At 44.2% G+C, this 22,806-nt stretch overlaps 2 protein-coding genes across 4 annotated transcripts; both read left to right on the top strand.

Moving 5' to 3' along the window:
* Positions 1-5,506: 5,506 nt before the first annotated feature.
* Positions 5,507-17,645, top strand: LOC100679831 (lateral signaling target protein 2 homolog). Of its 3 annotated transcripts, none has more exons than XM_003427833.4 (8): positions 5,507-5,615; positions 5,716-5,874; positions 6,038-6,861; positions 9,955-10,722; positions 11,394-11,847; positions 12,284-13,859; positions 14,007-14,278; positions 14,566-17,645. In XM_003427833.4, the coding sequence occupies exons 3-8, from the start codon at positions 6,826-6,828 to the stop codon at positions 14,844-14,846; spliced, it is 3,387 nt and encodes a 1,128-aa protein (XP_003427881.1). In that variant the 5' UTR covers positions 5,507-5,615; positions 5,716-5,874; positions 6,038-6,825; the 3' UTR covers positions 14,847-17,645. The 3 variants fall into 3 exon arrangements, with proteins under 3 accessions (XP_003427881.1, XP_003427880.1, XP_031785642.1); XM_003427832.4 differs by having other exon boundaries at positions 5,508-5,615; positions 12,302-13,859; XM_031929782.1 differs by lacking the exon at positions 5,507-5,615 and having other exon boundaries at positions 5,667-5,874.
* Positions 17,646-17,721: 76 nt separating this feature from the next.
* LOC100116039 (cilia- and flagella-associated protein 58-like) lies at positions 17,722-21,883 on the top strand. Its single transcript, XM_008214998.4, has 11 exons — positions 17,722-18,014; positions 18,453-18,539; positions 18,623-18,751; positions 18,858-19,090; positions 19,168-19,444; positions 19,532-19,764; positions 19,847-20,258; positions 20,329-20,599; positions 20,700-21,214; positions 21,295-21,519; positions 21,612-21,883. The coding sequence occupies exons 1-11, from the start codon at positions 17,979-17,981 to the stop codon at positions 21,864-21,866; spliced, it is 2,673 nt and encodes an 890-aa protein (XP_008213220.1). The 5' UTR covers positions 17,722-17,978; the 3' UTR covers positions 21,867-21,883.
* Positions 21,884-22,806: the final 923 nt, after the last annotated feature.

The following is a 22,806-nucleotide window of genomic DNA, read 5'->3' on the forward strand; positions in this document are numbered from 1 at the left end:
ATTCTGAGGCGGGAATGAGAAATAGTCTTGTTTAAGCTCTTTCTCTCGTGATTGTGTACACAAACTCGGGAGCAACAGTCACACGCTCGACCCGCACACATAATATACGTGTATAAAAAAAGGCTCGTGCGAATATCAGGAAGTAGTTCACACGTCACAAGTGGGGCCTTTGCGTAACCATGGAGTCCGCGAGCTGATTTTATATCAAGTATAAATGTGTGTTAAACTCATTATACGCGTGCGCTCTGCACAACGCCACACGTATGATATAAATGATAGTCTTCGTCAATCATCATCGAGAAGATCGAGTTTTATGAAATTGAAACCGTGCATTTTATACGCGCGCGTGAGCTATGCATAAATAGCGTCGCCTCTCCCGTATTCATTGCTCTCGCTAAGAAGCATGCAGCCAGAAGCAATTCACTTGATTGTACAACTTGTCGAGCATTATAGAAAATTGACGAGCATGTATAGAAAACTTGTATTTTCTCATATCATTTTTATTTCATATTTGTTCATCGCAATGACATCGTGACGGCTTAATTTCTATTGCGCAAATGCACCGATTCTTGCACAAACTGCGTATGTCGAAATAACGCTATGGCTTCAGGAGAGAGTCACCTAGTATAAGCTACCTATGGTTATTTTGGCTGCAAAATATTTATTAACTAAGTCAATTTATCCCTATCCATTTCTAAAGGAAGATAGCGATAGTATCGAATTGAAGCTCTTACAGAGTCAGTTCAGACCGTTATCAAAAAATTTTATTGGTGCCAATTTCTAGTCCTTATATAAAAAAGTCATGACCGGATGTTGTGAAGCCAAGATAGTCGTTATGTGATTGGCTCATGTAGTGCGCATGCATCTATGTCAGAAGTCTAACTGTCTAAACGACGCGTCCTCGAGATTAGGGCGCGCAACGTGCGCTGTTCAAAATCTAGTACATTAAATTATTCCTAGAATAGCTTTGACAGTCTGCATATCAGTCGAACTAACAAATGGGCATCAATCTCGAAATATATTTTTTGACACTGTGTGTGCAGTTAGATTTCTCCTTACGGTTTAGCGTGTGCGAAATGCCGGATTCTCGCACTGAACTGAAGCGTGCGCAAAACTCATCATTTCGAGCACTCTGTGTGCAAAATTTTTAATTTCGCGCACACTCGGTATTTAAGAATATAACTTTGTACACAGAGTGTTAAATAATATTATACAATGCTCGTTAAGGTGTTTAAAATGAAATGTGGAAACCTTGATAACAGATAAAATATATGTAATATAACTAGCAAGAAATTTTAGTAAAAATTAATCATTACCAAGAGTGTGTAGTATTACAACATGTGTATTGAAAAGTGGCACCCTAACTCTATTTGAAGTAGTATAAAGCGTGTGAATATTATTTAGTTTTTTTTAATGTCAGTGAGAAGTTCAATTAAAAGAATAAAGAGTTTGAAGATATACCGTGTCTCTGTGCCCAAAGTCATCCTCGGTGAGGTTTGAGAAGTGAATTTAAAGAAAAGTTCAGTATCCGAGTCAGTAAGTTTAAGTCTATCATTATACAATGCTCTTTGAATTGTAAAAAGGCTACTAGACATGTTACCTAGAAATATGTAACCTAGATGATTCTGATTTAACTGTTTTCGTTCATATTTTCACATCCAGGCTCATGCGAATTTTTTAATTGAGCAGGTCAAATTTTACTTATAGCCAGTTACGCAGAAACTACTATCTCTAGCACATTGTATTTCTGGTTTCTACCATATTTTTACATGGAGAAAGTGATAAATGTTTTGGCTTTTTTGTCAAGGTTTTAGGTATTTAGAATTTTGACTTTAAAAAGTTGTGAGAGATTTTGAGACCGATACCTGTTTCTCCATTTTTACATATTTTCTCATTCGAAAACTAACAGGTCTAGAGAGCTCATATTTTGCATATAGATTTCTTTTGTGATTGTGAAAAGATATTTAAAGTTGAATCGACCTTGAAAAACTTCTGATTTCGACTCCGACACTGATGTGAATGCAAATTTATGCTATACGACTAAATAATTATCATGGGTGTTGTAGTCGAACACAAAAGTATTTCAGTTAAGATTGATTCAACTTTAAATATCTTTCCACAATCAAAAAAGAAATCTATATGCAAAATATGAGCTTTCTAGACCTGTTAGTTTTCGAATGAGAAAAAATGCAAAAATGGAGAAACAGATATCGGTCTCAAAATCTCTCACAACTGTTAAAAGTCAAAATTCTAATTAATGCCTTGACAAAAAAGCTAAAATACTTAACACTTTCTTCGTGTAAAAATACACTGGAAACCAGAAATACAATGTGCTAGAGATGGTAGTTTCTGTGTAACTGTCTACAAGCAAAATTTGATACGCTAAATTAAAAAATTCATATGGGCCTCGATGTGAAAATATGAATGAAAACAGTTAAATCATAATCATGTAGGTTACATGTTTTCTAGGTAGCATAGTAAGTATCTGTGTAAAATTTCAGTTGTATAGCTTTTTTACAATGCAAATAAATGGCATTTTAATGATAGACAAACCCACTGACTCTTATACTGAACTTTTCTTCAAATTCACTATTCAAATCAATGATGACGCCATTGAACATTATTAATATATTTATTAAAAAATAGTTAATTTAGTAACATGTTACATGCTTATAAAATATTAGCAGACGTTAGTGTGCTGCCCAACACTTATGGTAGATTTTCTACCAGTGTTATTAGATAGAGATAGAATCAAGAGCGCGCGAAGCGCGCCTTCATTCCTAGTATACTATAATATTGACATGAGGTACCACTAACTAATGCTTGTATCCACAGGGACGCATAAATAATCATTCTGGAATCGAGCTGCCCATATACTCATACTATTATAATGTTTTGGAGACATTGAAAGGAGATAGCGTGTCCGAATTTTAGCTTGGATTAAAAAGATATGATCCAGCAAACCGTACTAATCAGTTTTCTTATCTAAGTGATGATAAATCTACTAAGAACATACGATAAGCTTTATCTTTTAAAGTCTATATTCTACTGAAACGTATTTATAAGTGCAGAAAAAAATGGGTTTCTCAAATATTTATTCAAAGCTATAAATAATTTCGAAACATAGAATTAGCTTTCATTTTTGGACTTTGACCGCTATTTATACATTGTTTATTGACTTGAAGATAAAAAGTAGCTTGCATATTATTGAGAAGAAATCATCAGATTTTTGTAAATTGCAAACGTTGTTTAGATCGATAAAAACATATTCGGATTTCTCATATATTCAAGCATATTATCATGCAGCTTTTACGTTTGGCGAAAACAAATTGGTTGTGGGTTTTCCAGAAAATGAATAATAATCTAATAAACAACAATTTTAGTCCGAAACATGAACTTCAAGTGTGATTGCAGTTCATTAAAGACGCGCCGTACAAAATATTAAAATTTAATACGTACAGGGACATCTTTATTTCATGATATTGAGCCCATTAGAAATATACACTTTTATTTTAGCGTAACAAATACCTTGTATTTTGTTTTCAGCAAGTCATACAAATTTGTATTGAAAATTAATTCATGTACAATTTTAAATCCAAGCATTACTTGCATTAGAGTAGCTATTTTATGTTCAAAGTGTGGCATGTATAGCAGAAGCTATAGTTTTTTTTTTAAGAATAATTGTCATCCCCATGCGTATGAGTTTTTAAATCAATTTTATAACGTGAATTATTATTGAATCGGTCTGGATTAATAAAACACCTTCGTACAGTGCAATACTAGTCTAATGACGGGGAGTAAAAAACGTAAGCTCTCTATTCGTATAAAGCCTACTATTAGCAAATTCTTTATTCAAAAAGTAATGTCCTTATGTGTATCACCCATTATCCTCCAATTTTGTAATGCATCGGGGATGATATAAAAACTAAACGCTCCAAGCTAATATAACGCAACGAGTTATATCAGTAATCACCAAACGTAAAGGTTTTGCAGAATCGCAGACGTTCCGACGCCGGCGAAAATTAAGCGAAAACCGTCTTTAATCACTAATCTACATGGCATTGAATTATTGAATAACTTTTTTCATAGCTCTACGGCCTTCGTCGCCTTAGCGCTTTCGAAACATTCGTGCCATCTTTGAAATGCGCGTATCCTCGCTTTGTTAAAAACTCAAGGGCGGAGTAATGAGTTCCTTCGGTCGATAGCGTTCCGTACAGCCAATTTGTTAAGAAAACTGTCTCGGAAAATAACAATGCATATATGTACTTAAAACTCGAGGCACAGCGCCTTCACTGGCGCGTACGCAATGCTTTTTCAAATCGATCTCGCTTCTTCTCCAAATGCCCGATCGGAAAAACGACCAAGGCCAAGCGAAAAATCCGTCAGTCATTCTCGCACTGAGAGAAAGATATCATTGCCGTAAACATGTACACACGTTAGGAGCAATGATTGCTAATATATTCGTGTACATCTTACAAATATTCTATACGAAACAAAAACAGTTTGTATGTATAATATAGATTTTTATAGTATACATACAAAATATTGCAGGAAATATCTGTATGTTAATAGTTAACATGTGAATTTCATGGCTATCGTGCGTAGTGTTGCGTGCAGATGGCGTTTCTCTCGTACCGCCTAACCTCAAAATCCGTCATCCTCTTTCATACAAAAAATATTATTGAGGGTTTATTTATCATCAATAATCAATAAATCATTAATAATAGAACGAAAGAAACTGAATATACCTAAGGAAGCATGCAAAAGTGCCTTTGGAATGATATAATGTCAAAATTCAAAATTTTGTCTTTCATCGGCTTTTTGGGTCTAAATACCAGATCTGATAGTTCTAGAGATAAAATAATAAGTGTGATTCCAACTGATTCAGCAGCCTCTGGCATTTCCAAAGAGGTATATGTCAGCTAGTTTATCACTATTAGTTCAAAAGTTATTGGAAAAATTCAGTAGTGTGTTAAACATCATATCGTAATCATTAATTTTTCAGAATTGAATTTTTTCAATAACTTTTGAACTAATAGTGATAAACTAGTTGATATATATCAGATTTTTTATTTAGACCCAAATAGCCGATGAAAGACAAAATTTTGAATTTTGACATTATATCACTGTAAAGTTACTCAGCATTAATAAAATTCATACAAGTGTGTTTTCTAATAATTTTTAACTGATTACTTCATAAAGTCTATGAAAAATCGTAAAGGGCAGCCATATGTTAACTATTAACATACGGCTATTTTACATATAACATAGCTACGTTAACTATTAACATACGTATTATTGGCTCAAATCGAACATGCCTATGTTAAGAATTAACATATATGTTTGCTGCAATGTTCCTTTTCTCTCAGTGCGCGGTTCTTCGGCACATCGCGGAAACCGAACCGATGCCCAAAACAAATAAGTAGCAAGACGCACTGTCGCACGCGCAGACGCGACTCTCCGCTTGCAGCAAGACTTGGCAATGAAATAAGAGTCGTAAAGTGCCAAGTGACGTCGTATCGCAAGCACGCGCGCGCGTGTGTTATAATACGGCGGTGACTTTTTTACGCGCATTGTGCGCATTGTTAGAGTCGCAGCAGTGCAAGTGCGCGCAGGTAAGAGTTTTCGTCTGCAATTTTACAATTGTGTATCCGAGAGGACAAAGGCGCGCACGAGTATATCGTGCGTTATTTAATACTTTGCGCGAATTTACAGCTCATCCTACTGCTTTTGTCTGCCGCTCGCGCGAGACAATGCCCAGATACACTTACTTTGTTCCATCTTTTTTGCCGTGACTTCGCATAGACGGACGAATGTTGCGCAGTTGCGCCGCGAAAAATCGCGCGCTCCGTTCTCGATTAGCATAATACTTAAGTAAGTATATATGTATCGGGAGCCGGGAGGCGCATCGACAACGACGACGCACGACTCCAATCGTTATCTGCGCGCCTCCTCCGAAAGCGCGTTTGTTTTATTTATGCTGTTCGATCGACTGCACACGCGAATGTCATTCCCAATGATTTCTCTGCTCCGCCAGGTTCTCACGCCGACGAGGCAGTAGGCACCTGCGCGACACAAAGAAATATAAAGAGTCGAGGAGGGCTCGGTCGATCAAGAGGCTCGCTACCTCGCAGCCTCGTATACAGCACTCCCGCGCACGAGAAGGCCGTGGAGGATGTGATCGCACAGAGCGCTGATGGCGACGGGGAAGCTGCCTGACGTCATCGGAGCTCGGCGCATGCGCGGCAGCTCTCGCGTAGGTACGGCGGAGCGAGCAGACAGACAGCCAGCGAGCAGCGAGCAGCGAGAGCGAAGCAGCGACCAAGTCTGTGTATACTCTGTGGAGTGGCTGCCATGGACGGACGCGGTCCCGTGTCTGCCTACCTTGGCCGACTCCTCGCGTCCAGCTGAAATCGCCGTCCGAGCGATACGCGTCCCGCACCAGTGCGCGCGAGTGTCCGCGTGTGTGTCGAGAAGGCGGTATACGAGGAGGGAAACTCGCGAGGTAGCAGGCTGCTGCTGCACGCAGTCACGTACGCACGCTAGAGGGACGGAGAGAGAGCGAGACATCCGTCTGGCTGTCGAGAAAGATCGGCTGACGTACGGACGGCTCTCCCGTCTGCAGCGCAGCAGTTTCTCCAATCTTTACGTCCCTGTGCCTCCCCGCGTGCATGCAGCGTGTGGCTGGCCCTGCAGCGCAGCCGAGTGCTCGTGCATAGAAAACGAGCGGAGAGTGAGAGTATACGGAGCAGCACGAGGATGAAGGAATAATGGCGCAGTGAGTGCAGCAGCAGCGGTCGACGGAAGAGTCTCCGCACACTCGACATGGATTCGATCAGGAAGTGGTTCTACAGGCCGAAGGTGAGTCCGAGTCTGTAGAGTCTCTCTGTCCGATGTGCACGGCCCACCTGTTTGCGTGTGATGCTCTCGACAAGATTTCGCGCCGTAGGTACCTATATAGAGTTACTTTGCCTGCTGCATTGTCCGAGTTCTCTGTGTGCGCGCGCGTGTGAAATCGGACGATCGAACGGGGAATATTGCGCAAGTTCGTCGACACACGGACGGTCTTTATAGCTCTCTGATGTGCACTGCGCGCTGCGTACTTTCGCGAGTGTGTGTGCGTGTGCCTGCCTGATACGCACGAGATGCAGAAGCTGCGCGCGCGCGCACGCATACAGCTTATCAGCTGATTGGAGCTCGCGCGCGCTCTTATCGGGCCTCCGCGCTGAAGCTCCGACGCGGATGCTTATTTCGCGGAACTTTCCTCTTTCTCTCTCTCTCTCTCTCTCTCTCTCTCTCTCTCTCTCTCTCTCTCTCTCTCTCTCTCTCTCGACGCGGTCTCTCTTTCCCTGCTGCCTGTAAAAAGAGAAAGTCTCGCCGCGATTATTTATTTTTCGACGTTCCAGATGCCGCGCGAGGAAAAAGTACGGTGCACCCATAGACACAGCAGCAGCGACGAGAGCGCGTGTCGTCGGGACTCCCTGCGCGCCTGATAAATGTCTAGCGTCGTTCCCCCCTCGCATTTATACGCAGACATCTGTGCACGCGCCTTACAGTATACGGGCTAATGCACATTTACGAGTGAACGCGAGGGAGGCTGTCGCCGATGAGTCACGTGCTGCTATACCTACACGCTACTCTGCCGCGATCGATATAATCTTCCCGTGCGAGCGGATGATAATTCGGGAGAAACTGCGTGCGCGCGCGCGAGTGTTTTTTGGCGAGACGCGACGACGATTCGCCGCTACCGATAAGATACAGTCATCGTCGGGACTCTTTGTTGTCTTTCGCAGTAGATACAGTCGTAATCTGCGAGGTCGCGCCTTTCGTTTTTTGTACTAGCTTTTTCTACGAATCTCCGGCTGTAATTGATGCGTTTAGTACAGTAGGAGTAATAATTGCCGAGATACGGCTTATCGCTGAGAAAACAGTCACTCTTCTCGCATACACGGGGGGATTAAAATGTTTCAGCGCACGCGTCGCGGGGAATAAATGTTTTCGAGAGCGGAAAGCGCGGCGGCGGCGGCTTGCACAGTCAGAGATAAGGGACACCCTGTATGATCGTCGCGAGCTTTTTCCTGACGTCACCGCGAGGGCAAACGGCCTCAAAGGTATAATGCACGCGCACGGGGGGAATTTAATCTTCCTTCTCGAAACGCTCTGTCTCTAATTCGGGTTTCAAGAGCCTCTGTACAATGTGATTCAACTCCGGCGCATTACGTCTCGTCGGGCTATATAACCCAAATTCTCATTGCGCAGCGCGGCGAGTCTCCGCGGGAAAGCCCCTTAATTTCTAAGTACTTATCTGCCAGTTTCAAAGCTGCGATCGTCGCCGATGAAAAGTTTCTCGTGAAGCTATACTAATAGTAATAAATAATGCGATACGAGAAAATAAGAGCATCATCGGCGGAGTCAATAACGCATAAACACAGAGAGATAGCCAGCGCGCAGCATCGTCATCGCAGTAATAATACCAGCAGCTCTTTAAAGAGCCGTGGCGCGCGCTTCGTCGGGGGCTAATTGGCCGAATGAATTTTAAGAGCGTCAACACAGTAGTGCGCTGCACAATATCGCAATGTGCAGCGGCAGCGGCGCCTTTCAATTGCGCGCCGAGAGCTATTTCAGAAAAGTCTCTCTCGCACGCGCGCTCGAGCGTCGGAATTGTTATATTGTTCGGCCACGAGCGAGAGACGAGAGGGAAAGAGAAAAAATTCGAAAAGATTTCGTTTGCCCGGTGCGGACGAACGCGGATATCTGCTGAGATACATGCGTTGATTCGTATACGACGACGACTCTCTGCTCGGGAGAGATCATACGCTGATTCCAAAATAAACCTCTCTTTGCGCGCGACCTACACCGAGAGAAATACGATCCTTTTGAATCGGAAACGTCGCCATTTTTTCGAAAAAACTTGAATGTGAAAATGAGGTTACCGGAGTATGCGGCCGTTACTGCAAAAAATGATATTCTGCGCATTGTAATAGGCCATTTTTGCAAGTGCACATGTCGGATGTCTATTATCGTGGATCTTTTTCTCAGCAGACCAACGGCACACGGCTGCTTGCTGCGTCCGTCGGTTCAATTTTTCATTGCGGGATGCTAATTCGCACTCTGATAATAGAAGCTGGCGCGATATATATATGGAAAATGCGATCGTCGATAAGCTTCGTGTCGTATCGCGTATGAATGTTAATTTCGCTGTGCGTGAATAAACGTTCATAAAAAAAAATGTCAGGCAAGCCTTCTCGTTCCTATATATAAACCCATTGTCTCCACTCGCGGGAAAAACATTACGCCGGTTTCTCCCGAGCGCTATAAGTATACTTATGCCACGATGTCTAAGGCTTCGTCCTCTCTCGTCTCTCGCCGAATAAAATTTCGTGTCGCAGGGAAAAGTCCTGCCCTGTATATGCCTACCACGTGTATACGTATAGCAGACGACGAAAAGTTCGGACTTTCCGGCGAGAGTGCGCGTTAAGTAGCTCAAAAATCGTACGCTGCCCTCGATATCGCTCGATAATTTCATTATACGCACGCAGCAAGAACAAAGTTATATAGCGCGCGCAAGGAGCCGTGAACACCGCGTGATACACTTTCTAAGCATCGTCTCTGACGTCAGGCTGTTCTCTTCTGCGTCTAACGGACATTCGACGAGGACTTTCAAAGCGAGAATGAGAGAGAGAGAGAGAGAGAGAGAGAGAGAGAATCACGAGAACAGAGCCAAGATAGGTAAATAGTCGATCGATATACGCGTTATATAAATGCACGTGAATATGACTGGGCCGAAAATAAGTAACCCGCTTGTATACCTCTGTCGAGTATACGGGTCAGAGCCTCGCACACACACGCGCGCGCACACACACACACACACAAAATGGGTTGTATTGGCGCTGTGCACGTAAACTGTACAACCTACCTACACATGTACTAATGAAGCCGTCGTTCGCTTTTCAGCGGGAGGACCGGAGCCTGCTGGCCCAGTTCTTCTACGCGGACGAGTCGCTGAACGGCGTCGCCTGCGAGCTCGACTCGTTCGACGGCCGACAGGAGCCGGAGCGCTGCACGAGCCTGGTGAACCAGCTGCGCCACTGCCAAGACAAGGTGCTGACAATCTGCAACCAGATAATGGACGAGCTCATCCCAGACGCCCGGGCAAACCGGGACTTCCGCGTCAAGTTCCCCGACGACGTGATGCAGGAGAACCTGGCCGGGCAGCTCTGGTTCGGCGCCGAGTGTCTCGCGGCCGGCAGCTCGATCCTGAACCGCGAGGCCGAGAGCTCGAACATGCGGCCCCTGGCGACCGCCCTCACCAAGAGCCTCGAGATCGTGAGGAACCTGCTGAGGGAGCAGGCGCTCAAGGGACAGACGAGCCTCAAGGCGCAGAACCCCCTGGAGCCGGCCACCGAGAAGCTCATCGAGTCGCTCAAGATCTTCGACAGGCTCTTCGCCGAATTCGAGCTCTGCTACGTGGGAGTCATGGTACCGGTCAAGTCCACCAAGGAGTACGAGCAGCAGGAGCTCGTCTGCGTCCTCTTCTCGGAGACGCTGCAGAGGGCCCTGGAGAGGGGGCTGCTCAGCCAGGCCGACGTCGACAACTACGAGCCCGCCCTCATGTTCACCATTCCCAGGCTGGCGATCGTCGCCGGGCTTCTGGCGCCGCCCGGAGGGCCGCTTTGCCTCAACTCGGTCGACACCATGAGCGAGATGTTCAGACCCTTCAGGGTGAGAGCCTTCGATGTGATTTTACTCCTCGTGTTCTGTAAAGGGATCGTTCTATATCGTGAATATTGTTTACAAATCAATTATATATAGATATGATTTTGACGGTATCGAAGACAAAGCAAATTGCTATTTTATCATCCACGCTCACGCTCTTATATCTCTTTCCCCGGCAACAGCTCATTTCACCTAATGATTCACCTGTTGATTCATGAAGCAACTGTCGCAAAATTATTCTTCTGCGGCGATAAAAAGGCCTGACGTAATTGCTTTTTAATCAAATTTTTTGCGACATGTGTACACACATCCAACTCGGAGTTTGTTGACGCGTAAACCGCGATCTTACGTAACTAGTTCGACTATACTGCGCTACGCTTCGACAAAGCCATTCTTTATTCACAATATATTGGTAAACTACGCAAAAAATCGGAGCTGCGCGATATTTTATCGGACTTCGGCGATAAGATTTTGTAATCCCTGAAAATACGACTCGTCTTTTGATGCCGTCTAAGGTCTAATCAGCCGCTTTTGTTCATTCATAATGAACAGTTCCTCCTCGGCAAATTGTATACGCGACCGGTCGCTTGAATCACTCTACAATGAATCAGCTCTAATGCCAAGATACTGCTTCCAGTCGTTACAAAAAATTAATAACAATAATGCCAACTCCGCAGACGCTGCTCCTGAAGATAAGGGAGCTGCTCTGGACGCTGAACAACCGGGAGCTGTACATGCTTGAGAAGCTCCTCTGCTCGATTGAGGAGGCGTCGGGTACGATGGATCAGAGCGGCGGTCAGGAGGTGCCGGACCTCGAGGAGTTTGTCTACAACTTCTACACGGGTTACCCGAACTGCAAGGACTTCATCGCCGACTTCTATACCGTTACGAAAAACAACGGTAGCAACATGGACGAGGTGGCCAACGATGCGGTTCTCATACTCGAGCAGGGCAATTCCAGCTCGGATGTACTTGCCGCCGCGAGCAGTGCCAAGGATGGCAAGAAAAGCAGTGCTGGGGCAGAGGATCGGGAGCAGCAGTCGCAGAGCTCACCGACTCGGGGAGAGACTTCCGGAAACAGAGCGCCCGCGGGGAGACACGACTCGAGCGGCTCGTCGGACTTCTATTCTTGTACGTTTGTTGTTTTATCGCCTCCTATTTTTTCTTTCTTTCGGGAGTGAGTTTATCCCGGGTTTTTACGCTAAGCTGTGTTTTCAAAGGCTTCTTTTTTTGCGAGCTGCAATGAAATTGTCGGACGAGGAATAAATTCTTGAGTGGCCTTTTATGCGCTGCCAATTTGCTGTATCAGGAGATGTACTCGTTTTTGCTATGTGCGATTAATTTATGGAAGAAGCGTCAGTTTGAAGTAGCGATCGTTGCCAAATACTTAATTTACGCGTTCATAAATATCGTCTGCTTGTATTTTAGTTGTATTCTTATATTATCAAGCTGAGAGCTTTAAAATTGCCGCAGAGTCTAGCTTTTGCGACGCAACGTAATACAATAGTAATAAAGTGTAATGGCTTCCATTAGACGTTTACATAACAAAGATTTCTTTATTTTAAAGCGTGTCGTGTCGTTGCAGGTGACTCGGTATCGGTCGAGATTCCACAAACGCAATACCTTTTAAACCAAGTCACCCACGAGAACAACCTGCCCGGCGAAAACTCTGTCGAGATCCAGAATTCGCTTCCGGACATCGACTCGAGGAAGCTCATATCAGAAAAGAACAAGACCTTGTCGAACCTGCTGCTCGAAGCAGAGTGCCAGAACGAGATATCCGAGCAGACGGACTCAGGAATCTGCACCGTCATATCCTCTGAGAACACGAGCCTCTACGACAAGAGTCCCGAGGAGAAGAAGAGCTTCGCCAACGAGCTCGAACAGAGCGACCAGCACGACGGAGAAGACCCGGATCCCAAGAGGGACGAGCTAGACGAGGAGGAGAACACGAGCTACTCCTGCTCGAATTTGAATTCACCAACGCGTCGAGACTCGACCAAGTCCGACAACTCGTGCGTCTGCAGCAGTCGAGGTCACAGGTCCTCTCAAACCTATCTCAAGTCCGCGCTTGAGTCTTGCGGCAGCAGCAAGCAGAGCAGCCGCATGTCTTCGCACATACACGGCTCGAACGAGGAAATAATTGGCATCGCCTACGGCCAGGGCCAAATTCCCGTTTGCGAAGGCAATCAACAACCAAGCTTCCATATCAACTACACCGAGAACTGGGAGAACCTCAACCTTAACATCGAGGCCTCCTCCTCCCGACGGGAGTTCTGGAACGACCTCAAATGCGAAAACTGCCCGTCAAGCTCCCAAGGCAAAGACAAGTCCGCCTCGATGACCAACAGCAGCGGCAGCAGGAAACGCAAGGAGGAGAAACAGAGGCGACGGCACCATCGCAGAAAACACGAGGTACCCAAAGAGCACAACCAGGCAGCGGCTGCGTCTCGCGAGAATCAATCGGGGAGACGACACGGGGCCTTGTATCGGTCAAGCGTACAGCTACCCACGAGCACCGAGAGTTCGCGTTCCAACTCAACCGACCGTTGCTTGAAGCCGCGATTCAACAACTTCGGCGCTAGTCTTCACCCTAGTCAGAACACCCGGCAGATGCCTAACTTCGGAGGCGTCAGTCCACACGCGAGTCCTCGCATGCAGCACTTTGAGACGCGCCGTTCGTACAACTCTTCTCAGAGCAGGAAGCTGCTGGACCACCGCCGATGTCGCTCTGAACAGTTGCAACGCGTGAAGAAACGGGACGGTGTCAAGAGAGAAAGGCTCGGCTACAAGCCGGATCAGTACAAGAAGAGAAATGACGCTAGCGCCGGGACCGTCGAGAGTGAATTGATCAACGATGGCCTCGGCCCGAGGACTAACAAAAGTGGCATTGTGACCGGTGAACACGTGACGCGCGTCCAGGTTGGCTCGTCCAAAACTGAGAAGCGACCGTTGAAGTCGAAACTCGACGTGTCCGCGAGTGCGAGGGCAGAGCTCGTTTCGAGTTCCAGCTGCTCGAGCTGCTTCGACTCCAGTTCCGAGACCAGCGAGTTTCAAAGCGACTGTCAAGATGACGAGGAGATCGCGCTTGCCATGCAGGCCGCTGAAATTGCCAATAGGAATCAGATCAGAGCAAAGTTTCGGTAACTTCAATTTCACCTTGTTTTATCATCTCGTAAAATCTTCAAAATGAATTCAAAATTTATTACTTAGTAGGACGACTAACAATTTGCTGAATATCGGAGTAATTAAGGTGCGGAGCCAAAAATAAATCGATTGTTTTCTCGCAGGTCTTCTGAGGACTTGGTTCACCGGCTATTCGTCTGCATAGCCGGAGTAGCAGATCAACTGCAAACGAATTTTGCGTCGGATCTGCGAAACATACTGAAGTGCGTATTTTTGATGAACAGTAGTCAGCCAGCAAACGAGGAGGAGAAAATCGACGATCCACCTCCCTCCCCGATCGAATTAAACGTGCCTAGCTCGAACGACAGTATAGAACGTCAGGATTCCGTGGAAGACAATGAGACACCCGGAGATCACGAGCATACCGAGGAACGAAGTACGTATCGCTCGAGTAAAGATCTGATTTCGTATAGATTGTCAGAGTATTGCGTCAACTTGTCACATTATTCTTCTATACCGCTTGATATCGCTGTGTTTAATTATTATCTCGTGAGTAATGAGTTGGCATTCCAAAACGTTATCATAATGAAAGATAAATTCTCAACGCTTGAAACCTTTTTCGAAGCGACGTTTTGCATTATCTCGTAATTAATGTTGCGCCTGATAGGAACTGAATTTCTCGAGGGCGATGAAGCTAATGTAAAACTTTTCAATGCAATGTAGGTTCCCCGGTGACAGAACGAGGCGAAGAGTGCGTAGAACGCGCTCCTGTCTGGGTTCCAGACAGCGTGGCTCCGCGCTGCATGGCCTGCCAGGCAGGCTTCACTGTAGTTCGTCGTCGCCACCACTGCAGAAACTGCGGCAAAGTCTTCTGCGGTCGCTGTAGTGGCAACAGCGTACCTCTGCCGCGCTATGGACACACTAAGCCCGTGCGGGTCTGTAACCGCTGCTTCCTCTACCAAGTGACGCCATTTACCGTATCGCCGGTTGCCCCGACTAGCTGAAGACCATTGCTTCGTGCCCTGCCTGTATAAAAAGACTAACTTTGACCCACGCGCACACTCATCGCTCGCGACGGAGATCGCCGCGGATGTGCTTTCAAACGCTCATGTGTTCTTGAGGACGGAAACTTGCGGATTCTCGAGATCCCGGCTTTCTTTGCCTTGACAAGTGATTCAATGTGGATGTAAGTCTGTAGTTTAAGGAATAGTGTTTTGAGAATATTGAATCACACTCGTACTTGTCTTTGCGTTTTCCAAGCAAGCTCGAATGTTCGATACAACGGTGAAAACAAACCTGGAGAGTAATTATTCGCGCGAAGCTTTCGAATATTTTCTAACTCGGTGAAACGTTCTTTGACTTTTTGTTCTGCATACTTCACGTGTAGTTGTCATTGTGCCGGCTTCTCGCCCGGTTTGCAATAGGTCCAGGCATATCTCTCGAATGTGGTTAGAAAAAACGATACACCTTCTGAATTATTCGATTTGAAATATAATTGTAAAAATAAAAATAACATATATGACGTTGTATAAAATGGCGTACAAGTGTCATTCTTGTATACGAGTGGCTAACGCGAGAGAGTTTATACTATAAAGACGAATAACGACAATATTTAACGCGGGATCTAAACGTTGCGTACATGTTTGCGATTTCTACGTAGCTTGACATTTAATTCCCTGGCAAAGTTTACTCGTCAAACTTGAATTTCAATAACTTTAACGTGTAAATGCTGTATATATGATATATCAATTAGTTAATCGTTCAGTTAGCGTTAAGTAAAACTGCCTGTGCCGAATATTCCTTGGCACACAACGACACTTTTATCATGGATATATCTGTTGACACGATAACAATAAAGAGATTTACGTGCCAAATTCATAAGACAATAAATGAAATTTTTTCCTGTCGATATTCGTCACGCTTGAAATTTTTCAAAAAGATAGACGTTTTTTAATGTTTAATGAAAAAGCTGCATAACCAAGGAATATTCGATTTAGTACTTGTGCATTTGGATTCGAAAGACTGTTCTCAAACATAGATGTTAAAGTATTATAGAATATCTCGTGTAATTTATTCGGCGTAAGTCTTGGAAGCGCGCGATTGTAATTTGACGTAATATTAACGACAGGTTAATTATAGACTTACTTGTGGATTGAAATTTTATAATCTACTTTTCTAATTTCTAGTGTTATTAAAAACTGTACAATCTCCTAGAAAATTGATGGTAAATTTTAAACTTTTATAAAATCGGTATTACTCTCGTAACAGCAGACTAATATATACTTTTAAGTGTTTCATTATTTCAGAATATCAATCCATGTTTTTCAAAACTCTTTGTTAAATGTTTCGATTTTCGCGGACATTCCATCTACCAATGCTATAATTACACAATGCTTAGCACGACTGCAGGGGCTCGGGCGAGACAGAAATGATGAAAAGTGGCCTACTCGGAAACTTATCTTCATTTTCGACTAAAGTTTCGACTAAAGTTAATAAACGATAAGCTAAAAATGCTCCTTACTACTGCTTGACTCTGTGTCAAAATAGATTGTAATCCTATTCATCGTTGATTCCAGCGGATTTCCACTGCGGATCCTTAAGCGTAATTAAAGTAGCATCCTAAGATATATAGTGAAATTCAAACACCAATCGCAATTCTTTCGACGTGGTATTTTTTATAAAAGTTAATGAATATGACCAAGTCTTAGTCATAAGCGTTTTGAGACGGCTGAAAAAGATAATTTTTTAAATGTCTGGTGTATAATTTATGCAATAGAGTTAACGAGTGAACTGTAAAATTTACGAATTCTAAAAAAAAACGTGAAAAAGATGTTGAAATTCTCCGGCAAGTTTATCTACAATAAAGCTCGCTTAAGGCCTTTTTATGCGCGAGTCTAGTTGCGCATTCAAACTTGTCAATGACACATATGAAATGAATTGAAAGTTTTTGTGACCTAGTCAGATAAGGTCAACTTAACTGTTTCAACTGAGTGAGAGAAAGAGAGCGCGTTTTTTGGTGGATCCCAGCTTGAGATTACTTTCTACGCAAACTCTTGAATTTTTTTTGCTACTACTATTCCCGATCCCAACTACCGATGCATATACGCAATCAATGTAACGCGCAAACTCATTTTTATGGAACACCAAAAGCCAAACGAAAGCTGAAATAAAATTTCGAATTTCGCTTGAGAGCGCGAAAGCAATAACTAGAATGAGCAAAAAGTGAATGTGAAATCGCACTTATTTTTGTATATACGTATGATTTGCTGAGTGTTAGTGTACATGAAAGTGGCCAGCGGCCTTTCGTGCTATCCCTCGGTTCAGGGAAAACAGCATAAACATGCCTTCATCGTATAAATAAAAGTTAGATTTCGAATTTCAACCAGTTCCAAAGGCGAGCTCTGTCCTGCGTGTTAAAGTAATGCGAGGTGAATCGAGTTTGTCATCTCAAAAAGTCACCGATACGATATAGTTGGTGACGCGGTAACGAGACTGGGTGTCGCTGTATATCAATGAACACGTACACACTCACACGAACACAGGCGCAATTTCACAAGTGTAACCAATGTGTATAATATGCTCGCACTGCTATGTATGAACGAACATTTTTTGAGAAATGATACGTAGCGATTTTCAAGAGGTGGCAATGCACTGAACGTAGTCAGTAAGCAAATGTATATCGAGGATGGTCAAGCAACGCTAACTCTGTAAACTTTGCGGTTTAGCGGTTTTGGTCGACATTTTTTAAAACTATGACGATTATGATGAACGATAATGAATGTAAATAAAGTTTGTTATTCTAAGACGCTCGTTTTCACTCGAACCAGCGTGATTCTGACCTCGATACCTCATTATTTTTTGTTGCTTTACAAAGCGGGCAACGTATCGATCAGGCCAGGCGAGACGAAAAAGAAATCAAAATTACGCCGAGAGAAACTCGAGTATCGATTGCGCCGAGGCCGCAAAAGGAAACCAACATTCTTGCAGAGTCGCGGCGTCACGCGCCTCGGTCGTCATGGGAGCTCGTCAACAAAATCAAAGCGTAGTTTCCTTCATGTGGGCTTGGCTTATTGCGCGGCTCATCATGTTCACGCTCGGTGAGTCGGGAAAAGACGTCTCAAGGATCCTCACCGATCATGATGGACATGGAAATGAATGCCGAACTCGAGAGGGTAAACCCACCTGTATTGTAATGTTGCAAATTTTAAAGCCCGGTGTAAACGATAACGGGTGCACGCAGTTACTCATACAACAGATAACTTTTATTTATTTGACATAATTATTTCTTTGTTCGTGCGTTATCGAGTGACAAAAGCTGAAATAAGAAATTTACTGTCGATTATTATCTTTCAAGATCGTTGCTGGATAAAAAACAACCGATAACCAAGTTAATGTGTGTTCAGCATAGATATATTAATAGAACTCAGTGCGATTACTTTTATTGTTATAGTTTAGTTTCGCCGGTTCCCTTTTCTACAATGCAGACCAAGTATTACTATACAATTCATTCATACATATCCATAGTAGATTAAAAATGAAAAAAAAACGAAACACAAAATTGTAGTTGTAACTAATTGGTAATTACTTATATTCTGTGAAATATTCAACAGGATGGAGCAAGCGAAACTGGAGAGGCCTCTTCCGAAGGAAGCTCGGCTGGGAGTGCGTACTGTTCTCTCGAGCAAGATTTTGCAAGGGTATTTATACGTTACATCTCCATTCCAAATTATTTGCCTACCATTTCATTTACAAAGAATCGCAACTATATTTTTTTCGCTAGATAACGAGTGAAATGAAGAGCAACGAAGCTCTGGCTGCTTACGAAACCGAATACACGCGACTCTTTGAATCTCTGTACAAAGCTCATCGGCTGGAGGAAGAGCTTACGGAGAAGTGCAGATTGCTCAAGGTACGAATGTTTTTTACTGCGATAGCCGTTACACGAGCGCCTACTCCGACGTTGTTACAGTCTGATTTATTCGCGCGAAATGTGAAATGTTACTACGTTTACGCAGGAAGACGTAACGGAAGGAAGAGGCAGGATACAAGAGCTTGAGAGAAAAGTATTAGCGGACGCAGAGAGCATGGAACATGCTCGAAAGGAAATCTTAGAGGGCAAGAAGTTAGCCGACGCCGCCCACACGCGGGAACAGAAGGCCCAGGAAGTTATCGAGAACTTACGGGTCTCCATTGCCAAGCTCACCGACGAGCTTGTCCAGAAAAACAAGCAACTCGCCTCGGAGGAAAAGTAAGGCAAATCGGTTGATTTTCAAAGCTTAAAAAAAGCACGTATTACTACGTATTATTCGATTTCGCGTCAAACAGTTCGGTTGCAGCTAAGCAGAAAGAAGGCCTGTCGAAAGATCGCGAGCGTCTCATCGGCGAAGTCGAGGCGCTCCGCCAGCGCCTGAAAACCGTCAACTCCTACAAGCAAGAAATCGAAGACAAGTTTAACGAGTCGGAGCAACGGGCCAGCGAGCTGCAGGACAAGCTCGACCGACAGGCAAACGAGATGGCCAAGGAGCGACGCGAACACGAGAAGATCGAGTCCGAACTGCAGCTGGTCCACGACGAGCTCAGGTCGCGACTCGCTGACCTCCAGGTGTTTGAACCTTGAAATTATCATCGACGCTTTTTACTCTTACTCCCACTCTTATAGCCGAGATATGTGAATGTGAGTCTTGTTAAGACAGCCGAGGAAGCGCTGAAGACCACAGCTAACAACGTCGCGAGGCAGGACAACATACTGAGGGATCAGGTGCTGGAGAACGAGAAGAACCAGAAGGAGATGCAGAAGCTCATGCTCAAGCAGATGACGATGAAGACCGAGGCGGACAAGGTCAGCGCCAAGCTCGAGGAAGCGAGGAAGGAGCTTTTCGAGAGGAACAAGCATATCAAGGAGATTAATAAGGAAGTGCAGAGGTGATTCGATCGATAGTTTACAATTGACTACTTGAGGTAATTATACGTACGAGAAGAAGCTGACAATGACTCTGTTAATTAGGCTGAAGGAAGAAATGGGAAAGTTCAAGTCGGAGAAGGAAAGCAGCCTGAAGAAACTCGCGAAAGAGAAGAGCCTTAGCAGCAAAGCCGACGAGAATCTGAAGCGAGTCTCGGCGAATCTACGCAACGCGGAGCTGGAGATAGCAGCTCTGAAGCGTCAGTTGGACGCGGAGAGAAAGACGATCGAAAAGCTCAACCGGGACAAGGACGCGGCGGCAAAGAACGCGACGCTCCTCGAGGACATGAACAAGAAGCTTGCGCTGGAGATCCGCGTGTTCGAGCAGACCAATCGGAAAATGGAGGCGAGTCTGGAGGAGATCACCGAGGAGTCCAGCGAACTGAAGCGGCAGGTTAAGAGCCTCGAGAAGGAGAAAGACAGGTGCACCGTCGAGGCTCAGGAATTATCGCAGCAGGTTCGTTTCAATCGACAAATTGCGTCTCTATCGATTTTCTCAAAAGCACAACTGACGTTCCAAATGAAAGGTGGAAGACTACGCAGTCGAAGTGAAACTGAAGCGACTCGAGATCTCGGACTATCAGAAGCGACTCGCGGACGCTGAGGCCAAACTGCGACAGCAGCAGACCGTCTTCGAGGACATAAGGGCGGAGAGAAACTCGTACAAGAAGAGCCTATCTCTGTGCCAAGACGAGATCGCCGAACTGAAGAACAAGACGAAAGAGTTGAGCTCGCAGATCGACCAACTCAAGGAGCAGTTGGCTGTCAAGGAAGCGAACCTGGTGAAGCAAGAATTCTGTACGTTAAAACTGCTTTACTATCTCGATTAAAGTCGTTTATAAATTATATAATATAATATACATTCGCTTTATATGTCGTCATGAATGGCACTGCAAAGTATTCAGCAAAACCGAGAAAGAGAAAGAGTCCCTGAAATCCGAGCTGCAGACCAGCCGCAAGAACGCCTCGGACATCCGGCGCGAGCTGGAGGACATGCGCCAGGAGGAGAAGCAGCTGCGCGCCGCTCTCCAAGAGGCCGACGCAAATGCCGCCCGCCAGCGCAAAGAAATTGAGGCGGTGATGAACGAGCGCGACGTTATCGGCACGCAGATAGTCCGGCGCAACGACGAGATGAGTCTGCAGTATAGGAAGATCCAGATCCTCGAGGAGACGCTGCAACGCGGCGAGAAGCAGTACGGCCAGCGCCTCGAGGAGATTCGCCTGCTTCAGCTCGAGCTTAAGAAGCTCAAGCTCGAAAAAGCTGCGTTGGAGAAGAACACGGCCAATCTCTACGATCTTCGGGCCGAGGTCTTTCACTTGGAGAGAAATCTGACGAAGGAGAGACTGAAAGTCATGGCGCTCGAGGAGGAGGTGCAGAATCCGCTGAACGTTCATAGGTGGCGGAACCTCGAGGTAGTAGAGTTTTATGCGCATTTTCTTATGAGGAGCGACTATTGTTCGAATTTTCGAAAATGTGTGTTTTCTCGAACAAGGGAACGGATCCGGATACATTCGAGTTGCTGAAAAAGATTCAGATCTTGCAGAGGCGGATACTGAAGATATCCGCGGAATTGATTGCCAAAGAGAAGAAGATCAGGGAAACGGAAAAACTGTACATGAATCTTCGCGAGATCATCGCCAAGCAACCGGGGCCCGAGGTTTTACTCCACCTCAGTAAGACCCGCCGAGCTCTGAGAGACAGAGGAAAGAAAATGAAGGTAGCCCAATATTATTTTTCGCGGTCTTCGTCATCGCTCTTTGGGTTTCGCAAGATTAATGTTCGACGTATTTTTGCAATGCTGTCAAATAGTGCCTCGTAGCCGAGCTGAACATGACTCTGACAGCCGAACATAAATTCGAGCTCGACAAGGTGAAGCGAGAGCTGCACGCCGTGAAGTCCAAGTACTTTGCCCAGAAGAAAAGAGAACTGAAGGCCATAGAACCAACCAAGAAAAACCTTCCGTCTGTTCGGACGAACTCGATCAAATTCCACGGTGGTGGCTTTAACTTAAGCACGCCTATTGTCAATAGCTGTACTACTTCCCTCGTCACAGTAAATAAATGAATTTTTCTTTCCTCAGATTCAGCGTCATAATTGATTTGTCTATGAACTAGGTATAATTACACGAATAAAATCAATGAGGAAATATTAAAGAATAATACGGTGGAAAGGTAAATTATGTTCTATATATGCATTGGATCGACGTTTTGATCGATTTTGGGATGATTTGACTGCTAGCTCTGTATGAATTTTGAACTGTAGAAATTAAATAGAAAAATAACTTAGAATTTTTATAGCACACCAACTTCATTGTCGATTTTGAGATTGTTATGCTATAAAATATCGTATGAGACTGTTGTGGGAGGTGTTTTTCTACCTTGAAAGACATCTCCCACATAACAGTGCCATAATATACTATTCAGAATATAAACAAAATACAATGATTATGGTTCACGAGGTAAAAGTAATAGTAAATCGTTTCATTTTTAAGCGCATTACTACTCCTTATCAGACAGGAGAACACAATATCACGGATTTATGAGCAATATAATATTATATAGTTCTTCATGAGCTGATTTCTTTATTGATATTTTTTTATTTTTGTATTTTTTTTTTTTTTTTGTGAATAGACTCCTCTATAGATTTTTATATATGAACTTCAATTTCTGCTGGGATTTTATTTTGATTTGTTCACGATAATTGAAATGTATACTCAAAATATTGTTATTATCACAATTCAAAAAGTGAAGAAATCTTTGTCTATATTTACATTGATTGGCCACTCGCACAGTAGTTCATTTACGGCACTTAGAACTGCTATAACTTTTGTGATTATCAGCTGTCCGATATTACATTATTAATGCTACGGTTACTGTATACGAGAACTACAAAGTTATCAGCCTGTGTTAGCTTCCAACTCATATAACGACATCGATCTCCGCTCGTCCCTAGACATGCGGTATTCTCGACTTTAGATCTCCAGCTCCACAGCACCGCATTTCTA

The sequence above is a fragment of the Nasonia vitripennis genome, chromosome 4 (genome assembly GCF_009193385.2).
Source record: "Nasonia vitripennis strain AsymCx chromosome 4, Nvit_psr_1.1, whole genome shotgun sequence".
NCBI classification, from domain to species: Eukaryota; Metazoa; Arthropoda; class Insecta; order Hymenoptera; family Pteromalidae; genus Nasonia; species Nasonia vitripennis.

Bases quoted from the DNA above. Each gene is read 5' to 3' on its own strand.
- LOC100116039 (XM_008214998.4), top strand. From the start codon at position 17,979: ATGATGGACATGGAAATGAATGCCGAACTCGAGAGG. The intron at 18,540-18,622 runs GTATTTATACGT...TTTTTTCGCTAG, and splicing joins TCGAGCAAGATTTTGCAAGG to ATAACGAGTGAAATGAAGAG. The intron at 20,600-20,699 runs GTACGTTAAAAC...GGCACTGCAAAG, and splicing joins CCTGGTGAAGCAAGAATTCT to TATTCAGCAAAACCGAGAAA.
- LOC100679831 (XM_003427833.4), top strand. From the start codon at position 6,826: ATGGATTCGATCAGGAAGTGGTTCTACAGGCCGAAG. The intron at 10,723-11,393 runs GTGAGAGCCTTC...CCAACTCCGCAG, and splicing joins AGATGTTCAGACCCTTCAGG to ACGCTGCTCCTGAAGATAAG. The intron at 11,848-12,283 runs GTACGTTTGTTG...TTTATTTTAAAG, and splicing joins CTCGTCGGACTTCTATTCTT to CGTGTCGTGTCGTTGCAGGT.